Below are 22,817 nucleotides of genomic sequence, written 5' to 3' on the forward strand. Positions count from 1 at the left end.
CATAAACTTGTAAATTGTCAAGTAGAATGAGGAGTAAATAATACAAACAAATTTGCATTATATTGACTTTGTGCCCAATTCTAATGTGCCTTCCAATTTTGAAGACAAGAAAAGTCCAAAAAGATATATTTTGGAATTGAGAAAATACAATCACTTCATTTAAATCCTGAATGAATACTAATAAATCTTCCAAGTTATACAGTTTTGTTGTTAACACATCATGAACATTTTCACTAATTGCATTTTTTATTTATCCCACTTAATGTTATCATACATCAAAGCCATCATCATTATTCTAGATTAATGCCAAAGTAATTACAATAAGTGGATTCTACAAATAATAATAAATTCAACTTTTTATTATTTGTATAGATTTGAGTTAGTCTCACTGCTGCCTTATACTGTTTTACAGTGTTTACTATGTGAATTTAACTTTCATGTTATAGCTGCTGCTGTATGGTTGTAAATGTCTCCTTTGACTAATTATTATTTTGTTTTGAATGTTAGGCAATTAAATTAGTATCAGCTAATGGAAACTAAAATGTTATGGGAATGATGAAGTTAGTTTCAGAGGATGTTCAATTATCTCATTTTTAAAATAATAATGTTTTTGTAAAATTGGGTAGTTATACTATAGACTAATTTAAATATTTATATAAAAGTAATGTTTCTTATGATAGATTTGTTTTTAAAATTTATAGAAATTTTCTTTCATGTAAAAAATTAAACATTTATAATATGGTAAATAAATTAATATAACAAATTAGTATCAGTTATGACTCATTAGAATCCCTATAAAAGTACAAATAAAATAATATAATGGTGTGTAACCTTTTCTAGGTTTGCAAATGTTGCAAAGAAATTTTGTAGACTTCTTGAGGGGCCACATACATTTTTTCTTAGAATTGCAGACTTTAAGCCTGCCAAGTACCAACATATTCTATAAGCACCATTAAACTAGGTACTGAAATATGTGCATTAACGATATGCAAACTAGCAATATATAATTTATTGTCATCTTTTCTCTGGTTAAGTTTAGTTTGAATGTTTTTCATGATGAATATCAGCTTAATTAGGGTTGCATAATGGCAGAAGGCAGTAAACAAGAAAAAATCAAAGCCTGCAGGCCACAAGTTGTTCATGACTGGAGTAATTTCATACATTTATTCTGAGATTATACTTTTGCTAACCTCAATACAGTTCAATAAAGAATTTTACACAATCTTTTTCTATTTGATATTGAAAATGAATGGTTTAAAAATAAACTTTATTTATTAATAAGAACCACAGAAATATGACGTAAGATTAATTTTCTGCATTTAACCTGCACCATTGTACAGTATATCCCATATCTCCAAAAGCTGTTAACACCAGTTTGCATCTTAGAAGATATCATCTTAAGCTTTGTTTTTCCCCCAAATAGCAGTTTACTGCAGACATAATCATAAAGAAATGAGACAAAACCTGGAATATTTGAGATGGAACTGCCAAAACTTCATTAAATGATAAAAATGCAAAATGGCCACCTAATGACAAATTTTTGTTACTGTTTTACTTTATTTCTAGTTTATTTATGAAATAATAATTACAAAATATAATAATAGTAATAGAAATAAATACAAAAACGACTTTCAAATTTCATATATTATCTATTTTAATTTTTTTGATGATGATAAATGTCAAAACTGATCATTTAGCTAATTCACTGTGAAGAACTAACATGGATTAAATGACAATTGACTTTTAAGTAGTTTTTTGAGTGTTGTAATATATAGAAGAGGAATAATTGGATCTTTATCAGCTTTTAAGATAAAAGTTCAAGTAAGTGTGTTTAATGATATGTATTAAAGTATGGATTAACACATAGCAAATGAATGAGAGAGAACTGAAAGCTAGGTGTACTTCAATGTCCCTTTTGGTAGTTTCAAGAAAAATAATAACTATTGAATGTCTATGGGCATAAAATTTTTCATTCTTTTAAAGACATTCTTTTTTAACCTTGTAAAAGGTTAAACAAAAGGAAAACTGTTGGATAAATTAAGTGTCAAATAACCCACCCTATAGCATAATCCACACTTTTTTAAACATACAACCCATAAGTATTCACACAAAATTATGATAGTTTTTATTATGGCTTTATTTACATTAATATTTTGAGATTTATTTAGTTTATTATTATTTTAATAAGCTAACTTTTAATGTAAAGTAACTTGTTTGCTTATAATATAAAATAGAACAAAAATGGACCAAATTTTGGCTTTTTGCATTGCAAGTGATTGGGAGTATAAGCTTTTTGTCAAATTCCTTTTGATTTTTTTAAGTTTCATTAGATTATTGTTTAGGACTTTCTTCAGTAACAAGTTTGGCATATTTCTGATGATATAACAGACATTGGAATTTCCTTGTCAATTACCAACTAGTTTTTAAACTTTTCTTTTGTCATATCTTCTGAAGTTGTATTATTGATCTCCTATTCAACAGTTACAACTTCATTTTCAGAAGTTTCTGTGCCTATTTTTTATTATCTGGTCTTTTAACTTTGTCTTGCAACATTCCCAAATAATGTAGTGCATCGAGTAGGGAAATTCTTTTAGCAATAGAAATCATATCAGTTTGTTTTTGACTATCACCGTATTTACTCACATATAAGATAAGGTTTCTATTCATTTTTTACTGCTTCGAAAACCTAGGTCATCCTATATGTGCGAGCGAAGGATTCTTTGCATTTTTTCAATAATTTTTGTCAACTGCATATTTGCATTTTTACTGGATTCTCACCCTCATGTTTAAAAAAAAAAGTATTTTGTCTGGGTTGTTTGGATTGTTCATGTGTATTGTAAGGAGTAAAATGAATAGCAATAGGAAAAGCAAAGCATTTGAATTGAATTCCAAAATCACATGGGAGCTTGATTATATATATATTTTAATTTGTTCCCAGATGAAAACAGATGATTATTTGGAGAGACTCAAGTGTAATTGACAGAGTGGATTCAACTGTTATGAATTGGCAAGAAAGATTCCCAATTGTCCAGCTTTACATGAACAAATTATGTTGTCGATTTTACAAAATTTTTCCTTAAACTTTAAAATGCCAGAAATTTTTGCAGGACATGTGTGCATTTACATGCATTTGATATTTTATTTGTGATAAAATGAAATAAAATTAGAATTGTATTAATAAATCTAATTGTTTTGATTTTGATCTTTAAAGTCATACCTTGTCCTATATGTGAGTAAATACGATATTTAGTTCTCCTAAAATTTTTGCATACATTTCACTTATGTAGTATGTTGTTTAAGGGATCCTTTGTATAACATGGGTTGAAAATTGGGGAAATCTCTTGTACAACACGATTTCCAGTTTTGGTCTAACATGATTTGAGAATTTGTGAAATTCTCCAAACAAAATTTCAGAACTTTTAAATGCAAATTTAATTATTCAATGTTTTTGTCATTCAAGTGATCATGCGTGTTGTCTTAAATTTGCTCATTTTTAGGATATTGAAATTTTCAATTTGTTTTGTGTCTTTCATCAGGTTTAATGAAAACTGATAGTGCAATTTTTTTTCCTCCTTGTCCTAGCTTTCAAATCAACCAGATGTCATTATTAAAGGCTAAAATCTGAGAGCAATAACACTGTCACTGTATTTTGTTTTTATAGATTAATCTTCATATTTAGTAAACTTTATTTAAACATTTTGGTAAGTATTGTTAAACTTTTTTTAATCAGGTAAATAATCATTCATAAAAATGACAAGTGAAATACAGCAGTATCTTGGTATTTGAACTGTTCCCAACTTGAACAATTTGGTATTTGAAAACAAATTTTATGGGAAAATTGCTCGGTCTTCAGTTGAACAAACACAACCCATTAGAACAAATTTTTGATTGATAACATATTTTTATTTTACCATACATAAAAAAATTTTATGGTAAAAATTAAAAAAAAATGAAGATGTTGCTGATATTTCTGATCAATCAAGATTACCAAAAAAGCTCAGATGACACAATGCTTTGTAAAAAGAAAACTCCCTCAATAACTAAAATTATTAACTTGTAATACAGTACTTTTAATTGTGATTGTTAGTTAATTGATTGGAAATAAATTATTGATTTCTTTAATAAACATACTTCTCTTAGTAATGAAAAAGAATAATATATTTTTGTTAACTTTTGGAACTTAACCCCATCTTTTGTATTAGTCCTTTGTTTTGTTTAGCATGGATTTGCATGTGTCACTTTTTTGGAATGTAACTGCTGTATTATACAAAGGATACCTGTATATTGTTAACACACAAATGTGCTGTTTAATTGTTTATCAAAAAATACAGTCAAACTTGGTTAGGGGAGGGCAAGATTTCCATGTTATAACTGTTGCTCATTGTATCTGTGAAGAACGGTGATGTAACTAGGGGAGAATGGGTGGCTACTTTGGATGTAAATGCTTAGGGGTACCCCATGGGCAGCAAAATTTGTAGCTACACCACTGATAATTAGTGAAATCTGTTTTAATTTTTAATTCTAAATAAGTTGATTAAAAAAAATGTAATTATATTATACTATATTTTTATTAATATTTATATAAACTACAATATAATTAATATTGAACAATTTATTTTTTTGTAAATAAAGATAATACTAATTAATAATATGCTCAATTTCAGTTAGTCTTTTTATCTACAAATCTTAAAATTGATGAATAATGTACCCAGAATTGATAACCAATGTGCTCAAAACAAAAAATTTTTTTAACACGCACATTTTCAAACTCCACCAGAGTTGTTCTTCAGGTGAATAATGGTTACCCGATGGAATGCCATAAAACTCAAACAAGCATTTGAATTACAAGAAGAAAATTAAAGAAACCATGTCGTGCCTGTGCATTCTGTTACCCAACAATGACTCGATGAATGTTTAAATCGTATTATCAATTAACACTTGCCAGGCCATCGACAAAACCATCTCCTCCTCATTATTTATATGCATTGATGTAAAATTAGATTTAAATATCCTCATGGCCTACAACCATCTGAGGTGTTCCATGGGGAGCAAAGCAAGGATAAGTTTGGCCTGGTTGAAGTCCACTACAATGTCAGGATCAACAGTGTATGTAGAGAGGACCACGGTAGTTCATGCATGTTGTATATCCGTGATATGCTTTTGCTTTCTCATGGAGTGCTTAATTGACCCAATGTATACCAGGTTCCTATCGCATCTGTTATCTCTAATGCACTGTACATGCCTGAGAGTCTGTTTGGGTTGGGTGGGTCATTCCCATTATGAAGTATGTCAAAAATAGTCAGACACCTCCTGAAAGCGATACGGATGCACTGTTTCCTGGCAATTTTGGCACATACCGATCTTAAGTACGGGTTAAAGGTAATAGGGATCTGTTCTGCATCCTTGGTTTGATTATCCCTTCTTAAGTCAACTACTTAAGTGTGTCCTGAGTGTATCTGGTGATAACATTCAATCAGCCTGTGTGTGATGTTGCGGTAATGTTAATAAATGTTAATTTGGCCACAAAAGCTTGGAGTGTAGAAGAATATGTAAAAGCTCTCCTAATTAATGCCCTGTATGCCACAATTTTATAAAGAAACAGATCATCTTAACATTGATGATTGCTTTATTTTTTTTATAATGTTGATACTGTCAAAGATGACAAGGAAACTTTCTACACACTTTGACATTTTTAGCACCACATTCTAACTTGTAAATAACTTCTATTTTTTGTGAACGAACAGACATTTTTTTTGTAGATATCTTTTTTATAGAGGTGTTTGTAAAATTATTGTACACTTTAGTTAGAAACAACCATAATGATGATTAGGTAAATTGGCAGAGTAGGGCCTCAACCTAGTGAAGAAAGAAGGGGACAGTCTGCAAAAAGAAAGTTAAGTGATAAATAGGTTTGTAATTCATGCAGGTTGTAAAACTAATTATCCAGTGGTCATAAATAAGTAACCTTTTCAGTTTTATCTATTCCAAGAATTTAGTAACTCTTTCCTACTACTAGAACATGTTCATGTACTTGCGTAGCTACTGAAATTTGCTCAGTATATCTGTGAAGTACCCTCATTATAGCCATCAGAAAATGCATAGAATTATGCATAAATTAAAATTGTTATGGCATTTTGCTCATTCTATCCACGTTTGTTATAATCAAGATCGACTGTATCTTGTTTCAACTTTATATAATATATATACCATTTACAGAGCTTCCACTTGCTGCTAGTCAAATCCTTTTAGTGAATAAAACTATTCATGTGACTAACAAAATTTTGAATACATTTGTCAAATCAAGAAAGAACCTCCCATGATTTTTCGTCAGCCTCTAAGTTATATTTTCTGGCAGCATTCAAATGCTCATCTACTGGTAGGCAGTGCATTAATGACCATATTCTCGTTTTCCATGAGTTGAACATTATCCTTTTATCATTAAGGCATGAATTATGTCATTTCATATGCTCAGTGTGCTCTGTCAGTAAATACTATAGATATAGATAGTTTATTTACAGTATTTGTTCTTAGGTTAGGGTCTACCTGCAAATGTTGAGGCAATTCAAATTAGTAACTGTTCAAGAAAAAAAAGTTTAACACTTGTCTCTACCAATGCAGCTGAAAAGAATGCAACAATAAACTGTAAAGACTGATATATTTAGTAGCTTATGTTCTCATAACTTTGTAACATATGAGGATGTGTCAAAATGACATAATTTTACTGCATCCAATGAACACTAGATGTTACACACAACAATTTAAATTTGGCATAATACATCTAATTAGGCCTGAATTATAAGTAAACTGTAGTTAGAATGTAGTTCAGAAAATTTTTGATCTTAATGTTTCCCACTCTAGCAAAAATTAAAAAAAAAAATGTTTTCTACAACTTCAGAAAATACAGTAATTAAACTTTTTCCTATTCAAACATTCTCAAAATTTAGTCAAATTAATCTGCATTGGAAAAAGAATTGTTATTTATTAAATTAAAATTTTATTATCTGAAAATCAAAATGTTTAAATTCATGTTATTGTTTCTAAAAATATTTGACTTTTCCTCCCTCTGTTAAGTTTCAGATTAGGTTATCATTACTTGATTAAACTGTGAAAAGTTGTTTCAAGCCATTATTTTTTCAATTTTTTATTATGATATTAATTTGGACCACAATATTATTTGTAAAAGTTTTATTGAATTACATATATACTCAAATAATTTATTTAAAAAAAAAATAGTGACTGAAGAATTTCTTTTAGTTTTGGAATCTATATCTGTAATAGGTATAGTACCATATTTACTTGCATATAAGACGAGGTTCTTATTCATTTATCACAGCTTCAAATTCCTAGGTCGTCTTAAACATGCGAACAAATGATTCTGTGTGTTTTGCAAATTATTTTTGTCAACTGTGTATTTGCATTTTTTTACCAGATGCTCTTGTACTGTATTTTAAAACATAAGTATTTTATCTGGGTTGTTTGAATTGTTCTTGTATATTGTCAGGAGTAAAGATGAATAGCAATAGGAAAAACAAAGCTTTTAAATTGAATTCCTGATTGAAATTCCAAAATCACACTGGAGCCCGATATAAGTTTTAATTCCTTCCCACGTGAAAATAGATGATTATTCAGAAATCAGAATTTGGAGAAACTCATCAGTGTAATTGACAGAGAGTGGATTCGACTGTTAAGAATTAGCAAAAAAAAAAGTTCTCGGTTGTCCAGTTTTACATGAACAAATTATGTAGTTGATTTTACAAGATTTTTCCTTAAAGTTTAAAATGCCAGTAATTTTTGCGGGACATTGTGTGCATTTACGTTTATTTGATATTTCACTTGTAATAAAACGAAATAAAATTACAATTGTATTAATAAATCTAATTTTCTTTATTTTGATCTTTAAAGTTACACTTAGTCTTATATGCGAGTAAATATGGTATTTTGAAGTAGAAAAATATTTTAACTTACTTTTTTTCTTAATATTTAGTTTTACAAAGTTTGCTGTTTCCATGAAATAGCAAACAGCTATGGAATACATGTGAAATCTCACTATGCATCTATAATTTTCTTTAATAGCCTCATTCCTCTATCTCTCTCAAATGTTTTAATTAATAAATTTGATGAGATTGCAAAATTAAGCCAAATTTAACATACTTAATTTAAAATATTTTACTGTAATTTGAAACACAGTATAATAATCAGAAATTAATATACATTATTGGCAAGAAATACCATCTCAAAACAAAACTAAAAATTTGATTTTAAGAATTTTACAAGAAACCACAAAGTTGCATTTAATCAAATTCCTCCAACGAACAAAGCAATAATAAATGCAAATATGTCTCACTAACTTTTTATGGCTTTGCAGGTAATACTTACAATGTAACACTAATGTTTTTGACCAATTTATAGGGTCTTCAGGTATTCTATAAATTTTTCTGGTGCAATATGAGTTCGATTCTGATTTTTAAACATTCGGGAATGTTTAAAAATCAGAATCGAACTCATGTTGCACCAGAAAAATTTATAGAACACCTGAAGAAGTCTCTAGATATGGGTCAAAAATGTTAGTGTTATGTTGTAAGTATTATCTGCAAAGCCTTAAAAGGTTAGTGAGACGTATTTGAATTTGCATTTAACTTATAATAAAAATAATTATTATTAAAAACTAGAAATTCTCCTGTCAAGCATGACAGAACATTTTTTATGAGGAAGTAGAGATTGAAGGATTGAGAAAAAATTTGAAGAAACTCTAAAAGCTTGATGAAGTGATGCTGTTTCTACAGCCCTTGCTAAAGCCATTGTTTCTTGATGTTGCCCAAGTTGGGCTTCATGGCCTTCAGGAGTCTGTTGTTCTTATTCTTTAAGATAGAATTTACCTGACCAATTTTATTCTTACATTTCCCCCTAGGCAGTTTAAAGTTTAAATTTAATGAATGAATTTAAAATATGCAATTTGCTAAAATATATAAAAATGCAATTTGCTAAAATATATAAAAATGCAATTTAAGGAAAATTTTCTCATCAAGCATAAATGTCACCTGGTCACTGGCATGTAAGTGCAATCACCAATCCAAAATCAATAAAATGTTTATTCTATAGCTAATATTTCTGCAAAATAAGTAGCCTATACTTTTCAGAACATAAAATGAATATAACCAAAATTTCATCTGGATTGGACAAAAATTGTAGTAATTATAAGAAATTCACACACACACAATGGCTTCTATGTTAGTAATTATAAATCTTGTAGTTGTGCTGTTTTCCTAGCAGCATAGTTTAACAGGGCTTTTATGTCAATAAAATGTTAAGATTTGCTTCTTTATATGAAGCACACTTTGAGCATATAGGACTACAATAAAGTTTTTTGAATTTGACTAACATTTTCTCCAACTAATTAGTCAAATTGCTGAAGAATTTTTTAAGGCAGTAAATGCCCTGATTTAACTAACCAGTTGTTAAAAATTGTCATCCGAGCATTTGCATATGAACAGTAACCACTGGTAAATGTTCCTCACTGTTAAACATCTAGGATTTGTACTTTTTCCAGTCACTAAAAGTCTTTGTTTTTATTCTTTTACCTTAGCACAGCAAAGAACTGTGATGTATTCCTTTAGTGATTTTAAATCCTTTAGCACTTTCATGTTTAAACATAAATATGATCAGACATTGCCCACAAAAATAAAGTGTGGTTTTGTTTTCATTATAGATATTCCTCAAGGAATATTTAGCAATAATTTTTGACCATTCTATTTTCACCCACAATTCAGTTGATGCAGAATCAGAACTTTTCACTGAGTGCACCTGTATATAATAGTCTCTTATTTTCTCCATCCCCTTCCATCAGTTTCAAAAAAATGCAGTATTTTAAGGCACACACTATCAATAGGAGTTAAAAGAAAAAAAACTGGTTTTTTTGTGTTAAGAGATGAAGTAAGGAAAATATGTAATTTTATAGAGTTAATACATAATCATAATTTTAATGTAAAAACAGAAAAAGAAATAGAACAAATAGTTTTTATGTTAGCTTCTTAATTTTAAAACCTATTTATCTTATTATTTTTCTACTAATAACAAATAAAGTAAGTAATCAGAAATATTTGATTTATTTCAGTTAAAAGTTTTAATTGTGATAACTAATTTATTTGATATGTGAATTTAAAATGTAATTTCTTTGATACGTATTCAAACAAAAATATTGTTAGTAATAATATGAATAATTTATAAACTCTTGGTCCTTTCATTGCTATAAAATGAATTTTGAGAACTAAAATTATATATGTTTAAAATGATATCTGTAGCTTAATAATGTAATGTTTTGTTTATAAAAACATTTTTTCCCCTGCCATTTTGCAAATGAAATCAAAACTAAAGATAAAATTATTGTTTTGATCTATTTGCTTCATTTTTCAATTGTACTGTATAGAAATTTTATTTCATTTCAATTAAAGTAACATTTGTATACACTTTATATTAAAAGTTATTTAATAATAATTTAAAGGTAGTAAAATAAACATTCACATAATATTTTCTGAGCAGTAATTGGATAGCCTACAATTATAATCCATTGGATCTTTACCATATAGAGAAGCTCATCTTTGGTTGAATAAATATTATTTTCAATACTTAATGCAGGTTTAGGCAGTTCTGTCTTAAATATTCTCTTTCCCTTTCGTATAGTTTTTAATTATTTTATTTCCCTTAAATTCAAAGAAACAAGGGAAAACAATGTCTGAGAATACGTCTTCTAATCAGAACATGTGCATACTCACAGATGCGCATTCTAATGTACTGTACTGAGTACAGTACATTAGAATACAGTACAGTGGTCTATAGACCACTGACAATCTGTGAATATGCACGTTTTTATTTTAGTAATTTCATATGCAGGAAGTTATGGTAAATACATTAAATTCATTTAAATTAATACATTATTTCTTTCAATTATTTTTAATACTACTATTTTTGTAATAAATATTTTTGATATAATTTGTTTAATGTATTGATTACATTCAAAGTAGTTAATCATATAGATATTAATGCAGAATGAAAATAAAATGAATACTGAATATTTTTGAAAATATCTGAATCCAAATATGTATAATACAATGTGTATTTCTGTATTTGTGTAACATTTCCTGAAACTAAATGGATACAGTCTGCATATATTATGATATATCTATTTTAAAATAAATCTATTAAATGCAATTACAAAAATCACATGCTTTATGGAACTTTTAAAATCAGTACTTAAATTTGAGAGAAATCAAAATAAAAAGAAAGTATAGCTTTAGTTTGTTGATCGAATTAGAAAGTTGCTATAATGATTTTTTTAATAAAAAATATTATGATGATGATAGTAAATTTATGAATTAAATTTATTTTCATTAAATAAATTCTTCTAACCTTTTAACCAGTGTCGATCTATTTTTAGAATCACCAGTTAAAAGGTTAGAAGAATTTATTTAATTATTTCAAATTCCGGTGTGTAGAAAGATTATATTTATTTTCATAAATTTTAGAAGGAAATTTTTAGATTTAAATTAGAATTAACGAAACATTCTCTCAAATTTTTTTAAACTGAACTTAACATTTCTTTTTGTGAATGTTTGATCTTTTTATTTCCAATCTGTAAGTAAATTATTAGTTAGTTTGGAAAGTTCATAGCAATTTTTAAGAGAAATAAAAGAAACTGTGTTAAGACTAACATAATGGAATAAAAGTATATTTTATGTGCCATTGTTTTTAATGATGTGTTGCCATCTATAGGGGAGCTTCATGATACCCTCTTCATAGAACTTTCCAGTTTTTCCCGCAAAAAACTGATCCACGTGATTTTTGCAAGCTTCCAAAGTATCAAAGTTTTTATCATAAAGGGAATTTTTCAGAGAACAGAACAAATGGTAGTTTGACTGGGCAAGGTTGGGTGAGTAAGGGGGTGGGGTAAAACATCCCAACCTAGTTCCAATAATTTTTGGCATGTTAATAAAGACGTGTGCGGTCTGACATTATCTTGGTGAAACACAATTCCTTTTCTATTGGCCAGTTCCGGACATTTTTCTTTAATTGCCATGTTCAGTTTATCTAATTAGGAACAATACTTATCAGAATCAATTGTTTGATTCTGTGGAAGAAGTTCATAGTACAGGATTCTTTTCCAATCCCACCAGACAGTGAGCATGACTTTCTTTGGATGAAGACCAGCCTTTGGTGTTTTTGATGATGGTTCATTTTTTTTACCCCGTGATTGTTTTTGGCTGATGATGTTATAAATGATCCACTTTTCATCACTAAACTCTTCAGAATAGGGTCATTTTCATTTCATCTTTCAAGCAAATCACAAATGGAGATGCGATCCAGTAAGTTCTTTTTCGTTAAGTTGTGAGGTATCCAAGTGTTGTAATGATTCACATATCTGAGCTGCTTTAGATGTTGAAATACAGTACTGTTAGATGACTTCACTATGTCTGCAATCTCTCGAGTTGTGTAACAAGGGTTTTCATTCAACAATGCTTTGACCTGGTTCTCTTCAATAACAGGATGTCTTCCTGAGCTTGGGAGCATTTTTAAGGCTGAAATTTCTTGCTTTAAATTTAGCAAACCACTTTTGAACAGTTGATTCTGCTACAGCACTCCTACTGTAAACATCACACATTTCTTTTGCTGTTTGTACAGCATTTTTGCCTTTAAGATGATTAAAAAAAAATGAAACAAGTGTCAATAATGCACATTGTTCATATCCATTTTTGCAACAAGACAAATTAAATGATATTTGAATAATCTTAACTGTTTTTTTTTTTTTTTTTTGTAACAGACACGTCTCAAGGTCACTTATCGTAATATTCATTGGTTTGTACAATTCTAATCATTTTCACATCAATCAGTGTCTCAACTGTCAGCTATCAAAAATTGCTACAAACTTTCTGAACAACCCAATAATAATATACTAGTATAAAATTTAACAATTAAAGGTATTTATTTGCTGATATAGGAACTCTTATTTATCAGTAACTTTGTTCACCTGTATTAATCAATATTATTATTATTATTATATGGTTTAAAACTTTATTATTCTAATATTTATGATTATAATTAAATTTTCATGTTTTTATTCTTTGAAGGAGACTATTAAAATATTATTCAATATTTTATTTTAAAAAAAGTAAAAATAAAAAATTATGCATTTGTAAACAATTTATAGAAATTTTATATTCTAAATTATTATTTAAAGTTATTTCAATTTTTTTCTAATATTTCATATTTGTTACCATTATTAATAATTTTTGAAAATGAAATAGTCAATAATTAGTATGTTTTGTGTTCTACTAGTTGCAATGCTGTTTAGCAAATATTTAAAATCTATAAACACAAATTAAGTTTATATGTTTATCTTACATTAAATACTTTTTACATAATTAATTTTAAGGATTAAATAAAAATGCTTTTGTTAGGAACAATTTTTTGTTGTTGTTGTAAATTAACTTAATATTTGTAAATCTTCACGGTTCAGATATCCGCAAAAATATTCATATATTTGAAAGATTAATAAATATTTTATGTATTATTATATGATTATAAAATAATTTTCTTATTATCAGAATGATTTTCCAATTAAAGTTTTTATTAATTAAGATGTAGAAATAACATTGTTTAATAATGTAAAAAAATATACACAAGCAAAATATTTTTATCAATGTAGTCCTATTACACAAATAACTATACCATCAGGAATTATTTTTAGAAAGAAAAGAAAAAATGATGTAATATGCTGGAAATTAAAAATTATATTTAATATTTACATTATTGTAAATGTCAAGTGTAGTCTTTCAGATTAAATTACTACAGTTTAAGATTGTTAAATATTTTTGAATTAATCAACGAGACTGACCTATGTTAGTGGTGACCAAATTTATCTAGAATTCTGTAGATATTGCTACAAGCAACTGATTACGCACACAGTTATATTTCAAAATTTTTATATTAAAAAAAGTTTATAATAATTAAATCCATCTACATTTACTGTTTAGTGCACAAAATATTTCTTTGTTATTAGAGAGAAATTTGTAAATCAGAAAATATGATTGTGTATATAAAATTTAAATAATATAAAAAAAATGAATTATAGTAAATATAAAAATATTACAGTAGACTTGCTGTATAGTACTATTAGGGCAGCCTTTACATTGGCTTATTTATGCTCAAATTTAAAAATTATCTTTTAAAATTATGTTAATTATTTAAAGTAATTTAAAAACAAAAAGTAAAGAAAAATATCTTTACATAAATTTATTTTTAATAATTAAATGACAAATCAGAACAGTTAAAATTCAGTTAAACAATGCTTACTAGTTCCTATAAATTCATATATGCTTCATTATTATTATTGGAATTAATCATCATGTTATGGAAGAAATTATAACAGTTTTGTATTTACAAATTATATATATATTTTTTTCATTTATTATCAAAATTATATTTACTTTTATCATATTCATATTTTTATGTACAATAAATGCAGTTTTTTTATTAAAAATTTGTTTTAAATGTTATGCATATTTTCACTTTCAATTTAATTCTTTGAAGCAAATGTGACTAGATTGTTGATTCAATATTCTTTCAGAATATTGAATCAACTATCACATTGATGAAATTCTGGTCATATACAGGGTCATTATATTGATAGTAAATTAGCATTACACTTATGGAAGAACAGCTAGAACTTTCTATTGATTGTCAAATCATGTTGAGTTCCTAAATCAAAGATTTTTATAAAACAAGTCCTACTGTATTTAAATTTGCATGTAAGAAATATATGATCATAAATTACCTTAAACTTATTTAATATTGAAAGAAAGACTGTTTCTAAATTATGCAATTTTCTAATGAATATGTGTATCATCAATAGTTATAATTGCTTCAAACATTTAAATAAATCAGATATTGATTCTCTAATTTTAAAAGTTAAATAATAATAGTACATTTAAATAAAGAATAATGAACAATTTAAAATTAATTGCTACATTATTTCTGTAAATATGTAACATTTTAGATTTAGATATTAATGTTTATTCCAAACTTCCTTAATTTTATAGTTTAGTTGAAAAAAATTATTCAAAAGTAAAATTCTTTATAAATTGATTAGGTATCAGTTTGTTTAGTAATTTGGACACAAATCATTCATTGTATTCATTCAGACACTTGGCAAATCTCATCTTTAATATTTATTTAGTTTATGTTTTAGTTTGTTGTTGCTTTACATTACTTCAAAAACTATTATAATTTTATGGATGGAATTAAGTTTAGAAATGACAATGAGCACAGCTTAAAATCATTTTTTTTACTTGTCTGTTTTAATGTCTACTGTCTTTTCAGTGATTGCATTAATGATCATAATTTGTCAATTGCTTATTTTAATTAAACCTAAAAAATAAAATTACATTTAAATTGCTATTTTCAGCTCTTGAATGCATCTGTTTTTATTTACTATATGTACATAATATACAAATCTCATTTACCGTATATTTCCGTGGATAAGATGATATTTGAATCATAAAAAAAGGCCCCCAAAATCCGGGGTTATCTTATAGGACAGATACAAAAAAAAAAGTAGATTGAAATTTATATAAATTAAAACCATTATAAAAAACGGACAAACCCTAATTATTTACTAGTAGAGAGTAGGGCACGTCCACGAAATACAAAATAGAATAACCCATATGACGTTTTTGTGAATAGTCAAGGTCATTACCCGAATGCCTGAATCAGTGCAAACATTTGCAACAATAGCAAGGCAGAAAATAAAATTTGTTTATTTGAAAAATTACGAATATGACATAATTCCGTATACGCTATACAGTATTATTATCCAGATGATGATTGCTGATCTAAACTAAATTCATAGGCCATTGATGGTTTGGGGGTCGTCTTATAGGACAAATATATGCTAAAACTATAAAACTCTGCCGAAAATTTATACCTTGTCTTATCTGCAGGTCATCTTATCCGCGGAAGTATACAGTAATATTTTGTAGAATTAATTGAACAGTTTCATAAAGCAGTTTGATATACTGAGTGACACATTCATTTATTTTCTTATGTTCTTTTGTTGCATCGCCTTGAATAATTTGATGATTATTTTTATATATATCACATAAGATATCAAAAAATAATTAAGATAATTAGAATTTTGCATTCACAAAATATTTTGAAAGCAACTGTAAATTATATTAACCACATAACTTAAAATTTGTTAATAGTTATATCATCTATAGTTATTCTTGAAAAATTAAAGTTTATATTATACTACTACTGATTGTCTACATTTCAAATGAAGAGCTATCCAGTCTTGGTCAAATGGATGACTAAATCAGCAATAGCAAACAAGTTAAATCAAGAATTAAATTCATTCCAATAATAAAATTTCTTCTGCCATCATTACGTAGCAGTTTCGTATGATATTTAAATCAGGCTTCTTACAAACACTTTTAATTATGACAGAATTTTTTTAGTTCATTGAAGTATGATTGAAATATTAGAACATTCATGTCATTGCAAACTTCATTTAATGCCAGCAAGAATTTCTGCAGTGGATAATGAATAGTAATGAAATATAACTTTATAAATTTTAAAGCTGTAGCAACTTGAGATTTGGAGGAAAAAATTATTTAAATTATTTCAGCAATAGAAAATTAATACATCTGAAAGCTCTAAGTGTCAACTGATTGAGGCCTTAAACTGTTCGATTTAATATTTATAAATGGACTTTAATACGTTTAGTTATTTCTCTTTGGATTCCTTCCAAGTTTGAATTTTCAAGTAAGCATTTAGTTTTTTTTTAATCTGCCATTGTTATTAAAACATAATCTAACTGTCAATTTAAAAAAGACCACATTTTCTTCTTTTATCATGTCAAAGTGTGTGTGTCAGTCAGTCTATCTTTAACTAATCCATTTAAATTTCATTTTTGCTAATACAGTAAGACTCTGCTTAACCCAGGAATGTGTTCCTAGATGACAAAGCGCTAAACGAAACAGCGTTAAATGAGACCATTTTAACATAGAGTAAATAGGGATAGGGAAACACGTGACAAAAAATAAATAAATTTTACTTTAATTTTAAGTTATTTTTATATTAATTTGTATAATAATATATGTTAAATAACACAAAAACATATGCACACAGAAATGTAAAGTTCATTTTTTGTGATGAAGCTCCTGACTTCTAAAATTCTTGTTTTTTTGCAATAAAGTTGTGAAGTTTCATTTGTCGCTTTTTTCTTATCTTAAGCAAATGTCGGTAGCAGAAGATAACATCCAAAATGCCTCATTTTACTTTTGCATTCCTTTCAAAATCTGGATCATTCGCTACAATTTGATCAACGATTTCAGTTATCGTTATCAAACTAAGGAAATCTGTAGAGAAATTCTTTGGATTCTTCATTTTCAGAATCTCTATTGTCCAGTTGTTCATGAATTCCTTGTTCTGCCAGTTCTTGAAGGTCATCGTTGGTAAGACTCTCACCAGAAACCTAGTCCTGCTGTATCGATTATTTGGTCAACCTAACGATACAGTGATAGGCTCTTCTCGTTGAGAATTCTTGGATATCTTCAGCCATAACTTCCACACTTCATTCGTGCATTTATCAGTTAATTCTTGCCAAGCGAAACCGATATTACCCATGGCATCCATGATGATATATTTTTTCCAAAATTGCACCAAACATAGATTTAAAGAAAGTACACCTTTTTGCCACTTTTTGCTGATTGGTTTGTGTTTGTAAATAATCGTATTATACAGTATATGAATCAATGAAATGATGCAATAATTTAAATCTGCGTAAATTTTGAGCTTTTTTTGGAGAGGGGCTTTGAGCAGACCGCATTATATTGAATCAGCATTAAGCAAGGCAGCATTAAGCAAGGTTTTACTGTATATGGCTACTTATAAAAGCTTAAATTAGTTGAGCTTCATTGTGTAGAATTTTCAGCAATGCTTGTTTAGTCACTTTTAATAGGACAATGTTATTATTTTAATAATAAGTTTCAAAACATCTTTCTCTCTTTTTTCTAGCAAATTCTTTAATTAAATCAAATGAACTAACATTTTTGGCTATTTTAAATGGCCTTCTTCAGGTTAAGCATAATTATGCTTGATGAATGAAGAAGGCCATTTAAAGTAGCCAAAAATGTTAGTTTATTTGATTTAATTAAAGAATTTGCTAGAAAAAAGAGAGAGAGATGTTTTGAAACTTATTATACAAAAGTTCTAGCTTACTGCACGTAGAATTATTATTTTATTTAATGTGTTTATGTAGTTTAATGTTAATGATCAAACTTGTGTAAACATCTATTATCATCTCTTGCTGGCATTGATGTTTGCTTGTCCAAACATGATTTGATTGTATGGTAGCTTTTTCTATAAAATATCATAAATTTAGGAACTGATATTATTATTATTTTTTTTTACTCTACCTTCATGTACAGTACATTACAGATACTTTGTCTCCAAATTCAACTCATTTCTTCATTACAATTATTTTGATAGATAATCAGATTTCCTTCAGTATTCTTTTAAAATTAAATAATGAAAATGATGTCTCGAAAATTTAAATAAAGCACATTTATGTTTATTTTCTTAAAAGTAGATTGTTTTTCAGAAAACAGATGGTTAAAATTTATGTGAACAGTATGATACTCAAGGTTAAAATAGTTCATTGTTCTTTGTTTAAATAAATCATTCAATATATGTTATTAATATTAAAACAAAAAGTATTTACATAATAACTCTTGGATGACTTCTGTTTTGAAGTTTAATGACAATACAAAAATATTACATTTTTGAGTCCATCCTTTCATCCAAATTTCACACCAACCACAGAAGTAACAGTCATAGTAGCTCGAAGAAAAACTTCGTTAAAAAGACAATTAACAGTAGAAAAAAAATTCTTTACAAAGTTAAAACGATATCAGATGTCAGCCTTTCATTGTTGGATCTGACGCCTTTACATTAAAAACAAAAGTATAATTTTCTCACCATACTATCAAATCTTTAGCCTTTATAATATTTTTGTATTGTCATTAAATGCAAAAATGTGATATTTTTGTATTGTCATTAAACTTCAAAAAAAGTGTGTTGAAATTTGAATTATTTAAACTTAAAATTAATTTAAGTTATCAATGTACATGAGGATATCTTTGCCATACAGCTTTAATTGTCATTAAAGAAGAAAAAATTAGCTGGTGTTAAGAATTTAAAAACTTAAATTTATTATACACAGTGATACCTCGGTTTTTGTCGATAATCCGTTCAAAAACAATAGGCAAAATCTGAAACCAACTAAAACCGAGGCAATTATTTCCATATGAATCAATGTAAATTTAATTAATTCATTCTAGACACTCCAAAATACATACAAAAAACACATTTTATAGAGAATTAATATAGCGTTAAATACTAAAAGCAATAAGAAATTAATATAAAAGACTAATCTAAAAGAAAGCAATGGAATTGTTTGACTAGACATGCAGGGAATGTCTTGTCTTGTAGAAGCTAGTTGGACATGAGCTTCTAGCCTATATCGCCCTGTGGTAAAGTGTGATGTAATTGCCATGTAATAGTAGTTGTATGTGTTTATGATGGTCATATCGAGGGAGAAAATGCCTTCTGGAAGGTTCGTTTAAGGGTAACTGCCCCTATTCAGGCATTACAGGTGTGGAAAAAACCTCAAACTTCACATGGCCAGCCCACCCTGGCGAACTGAGAACCCACAACTGAACTTCCAGTGTTTAGGGAATGGAACCATTGGCCAATGGTGGGCAGTCGCGAGGTAATGCTCACACAACGAGAAATAAGCCACACTGAGCCAGAAAACGCGTGGGTCAGTCACCCTTTGTTTTCACAAAATTAGCAGTGATGTCACTTGGGCACGCTGACGAAAACTGAGACAAATTTTTCATGAAAAAAATCAACAATAACTGAAGTCAACGAAAACCGAGGTATTACTGTACTTTTTAAAATTTCTTTTTTTGAGATTATTTTCTTATTGATGTTAAGATGTAAGGATTAGTTTTCAAATGTACAAACAACAGAATTATTAACAATTATATATTTGCTAAACAAATCTTAGGAAATCATTTTCAAATAATAATTTGATTTTCAAAGAATGGACAGTGAAATTTTGGTTATTTCTAGAAACAGAAATAATTGAGATTTTGGATACAGTATTTATTACCCTTTGTTTCTTTTAGCTTAGATAATTCTTTTAACAAAGAATTAGTATTTTAATTTTGTTTTTATCATTGTAAATTATTATGTTTTAATTTATTTTAAAGCAGTTGAATAATTTGAAATATATGATTATAATTTTTATATTTTAAAAATTTGTAAAATTTTCAGAAATTGCAATGAATCAAAAATGATATAACATTTAATATAAATTATATAATTATCTAAAAGCATTTGATTTCAAATTATTTTATATAATAATTTAATTTTAAACTGTTAAACTTAACGGTTTAAAATGTGATTTTAAATATTAAATTCAATTTAAATTTTTGACATATTTTATTATTCTGTTTTCTATAAAAAGTTCTTAGATAAAAAGAATTTTTCCTGTGTATATTTATTTACTCTGAAAGATGATTGTTTCCACATCTTAATTTGAATGAGTTTGGTGTATTAAATGCATTACATTCTTATCTAAAATTTCATTGAATTTTTGGAAATTAAAAGTGGAGTTTTTATAATTCATAAAAAATATATATATTTATATATTTTGTTATAAAATTTCTTGCATTTTTAATAAATCACAGAGGGAAGTGTATATTAAAAGTAATTGTTTTATAATATATTTTATATTAATTATTTTATTTTTGAAAATTCTCACATAAAATTTAGGCGCACACATATTTGTATTAGGATTTAATTGTTTTAAAAATTTGTTATATACAAATGTTAACTATGTATGATATAAAAGCTGTATTGTTAAAATGTCTTTTACAGTGCTTTTATATAACTGTAATATTTTTAGATTGATTTTTGAAGGAAAATAAAGATATATATTTTAAACTGTGTTTGAGTTTAAAATGCCTGAAATGAAAGGGTAGATACTCAGCACATGTTTAGATGATAAGGTTTTACGGTTATAGCGTAATTCTTAAATTGTTATCATATAATAAATTAAGAACTTTTTCAATTTTAATTAGTAAACACTTAATATTAACAGTTAAAGTTAAAAATACTGTTAATATTTTCAAGAACTAATTATTTTTAAATTTAATGTAATTTCAATTTAATTAAGCAAAATTACAAGACAAAGTTTTAAATATTTTTAAAATTAATTTTACAATAAAAACTCTACAAATAACCATAAACCAACTGTTCCTGTGGCTTTATCACAAAAAATCATCATGTTTTAATTATCCTTTACTTTTCTTTCTGGTGAGCAGATAGATCCAGGCAGTCATGTCCGTTTTGACAAGCTTGCTAAGGTATCAGGTATTTTTTATTAATTAAAATTTTTGTTAGTTGAAACCAAAGTAAAATTACAAGTTTATATGCCATAAACATTAAATTCTGGCAATATATGATAGTTTAAATTAGTTGCAGCTTTTTACTTTCACAGAAATTTTAATATTAAATGCATAATTGAGTATCAGTATACATGTTAATACAAAATAATGAAATTATTAAGGAATTGACAAATCATAAATATGATCTATTATTTTAGAAGAATTTTCATGAAGATTAGATGAAATGTATACTTTTTAAAATTTATTCAGTGCATCAAAAGTACAGGTATTCATTAAGAAACCATATTTTATAGAAAACAAAAGCTACATGAAAATATGTAATGATAATAATTCAATAGAATATTTTAAAATTTATTGATGATTATAATCTTTGCAAGAATCATTATGCAAATTACATATGGTATTTTTGGAGTGTTGAAGGTTTAAGTATTTCATTTAGTAGAATCAAGATATTCCCAGTATAAATTTTTGACTAAATTTTTTTGATAATTTCTATCAAATATTTACCTACACAAATCAGATTTTTCAAATTATCTGAAATGAAGACTGATGTTTAAGATCACATAATATCACATTTTGGTAGGATCAAATCAAATGACCTAAGATGCTCATACAAAATTTTTTTTGATTTGTGAAAAATTCAAAACTATTTTATGTAAAATAGCTATATAAAAATATGTAGAATATTCTACAATTTAGGAATAGGCATTATTTAGAACACATTATATATTATACTGATATATTGCAAAAAGATACCTTGTAATTTCTACTTGGTTTTATCTAAATCATTTTAAGTTTATTAAAATAATTAGCAGTTAATAAAATTAATTGTGAAACTATTATTTAAAAGTTTATACCTGATTAATGTTTAGACTGCAGACCTAGCTAATGCTATTGCAAGTGAAGATGAGAAAATAAAAGCAATGATGACACAGTCAAGTCAAGAATATGATGTCTCTAAGTAAGATTATTTGTATTTTTATATCTTATTTCATAACCATGATATTTTAAATATAATTATTATGAGGGTGATTCAGAAAGTAAGGTAATGAGCTCTCACAGGTGTCATATTCCTCCTCTTATTCGAATTTCCCATTAGGGTAGAAGCAGAAGAGCACAGCTTATCGCACAGGCATTAGGCTACGTCCTACGTGGCAGCTTCCAGCGACCACGGGCGGAAAGAATCTTTGTATGCGCATTCAACTCAAGAGCGACTTCTGTCCAGAGTAGACACGTGTTGTTTACAAAATGGCTGTGAGACAACTTTGTTGAATGCTTGTTACAGAAAGT

The 22,817-nt window shown here is 27.2% G+C and overlaps 1 protein-coding gene across 1 annotated transcript in view; it reads left to right on the forward strand.

The window, feature by feature from the left end:
- snama (something that sticks like glue) overlaps window positions 1–22,817 on the forward strand; it is a 133,701-nt gene that overhangs the window by 68,301 nt on the left and 42,583 nt on the right. Inside the window, 2 exon segments of the mRNA XM_067286829.1 lie at window positions 21,444–21,485; window positions 22,400–22,488. Of these exon segments, the coding sequence (XP_067142930.1) occupies window positions 21,444–21,485; window positions 22,400–22,488 (131 nt within the window).

This window comes from Centruroides vittatus, unplaced genomic scaffold, assembly GCF_030686945.1.
Source record: "Centruroides vittatus isolate TY-2023 unplaced genomic scaffold, ASM3068694v2 scaffold_386, whole genome shotgun sequence".
NCBI lineage: Eukaryota > Metazoa > Arthropoda > Arachnida > Scorpiones > Buthidae > Centruroides > Centruroides vittatus.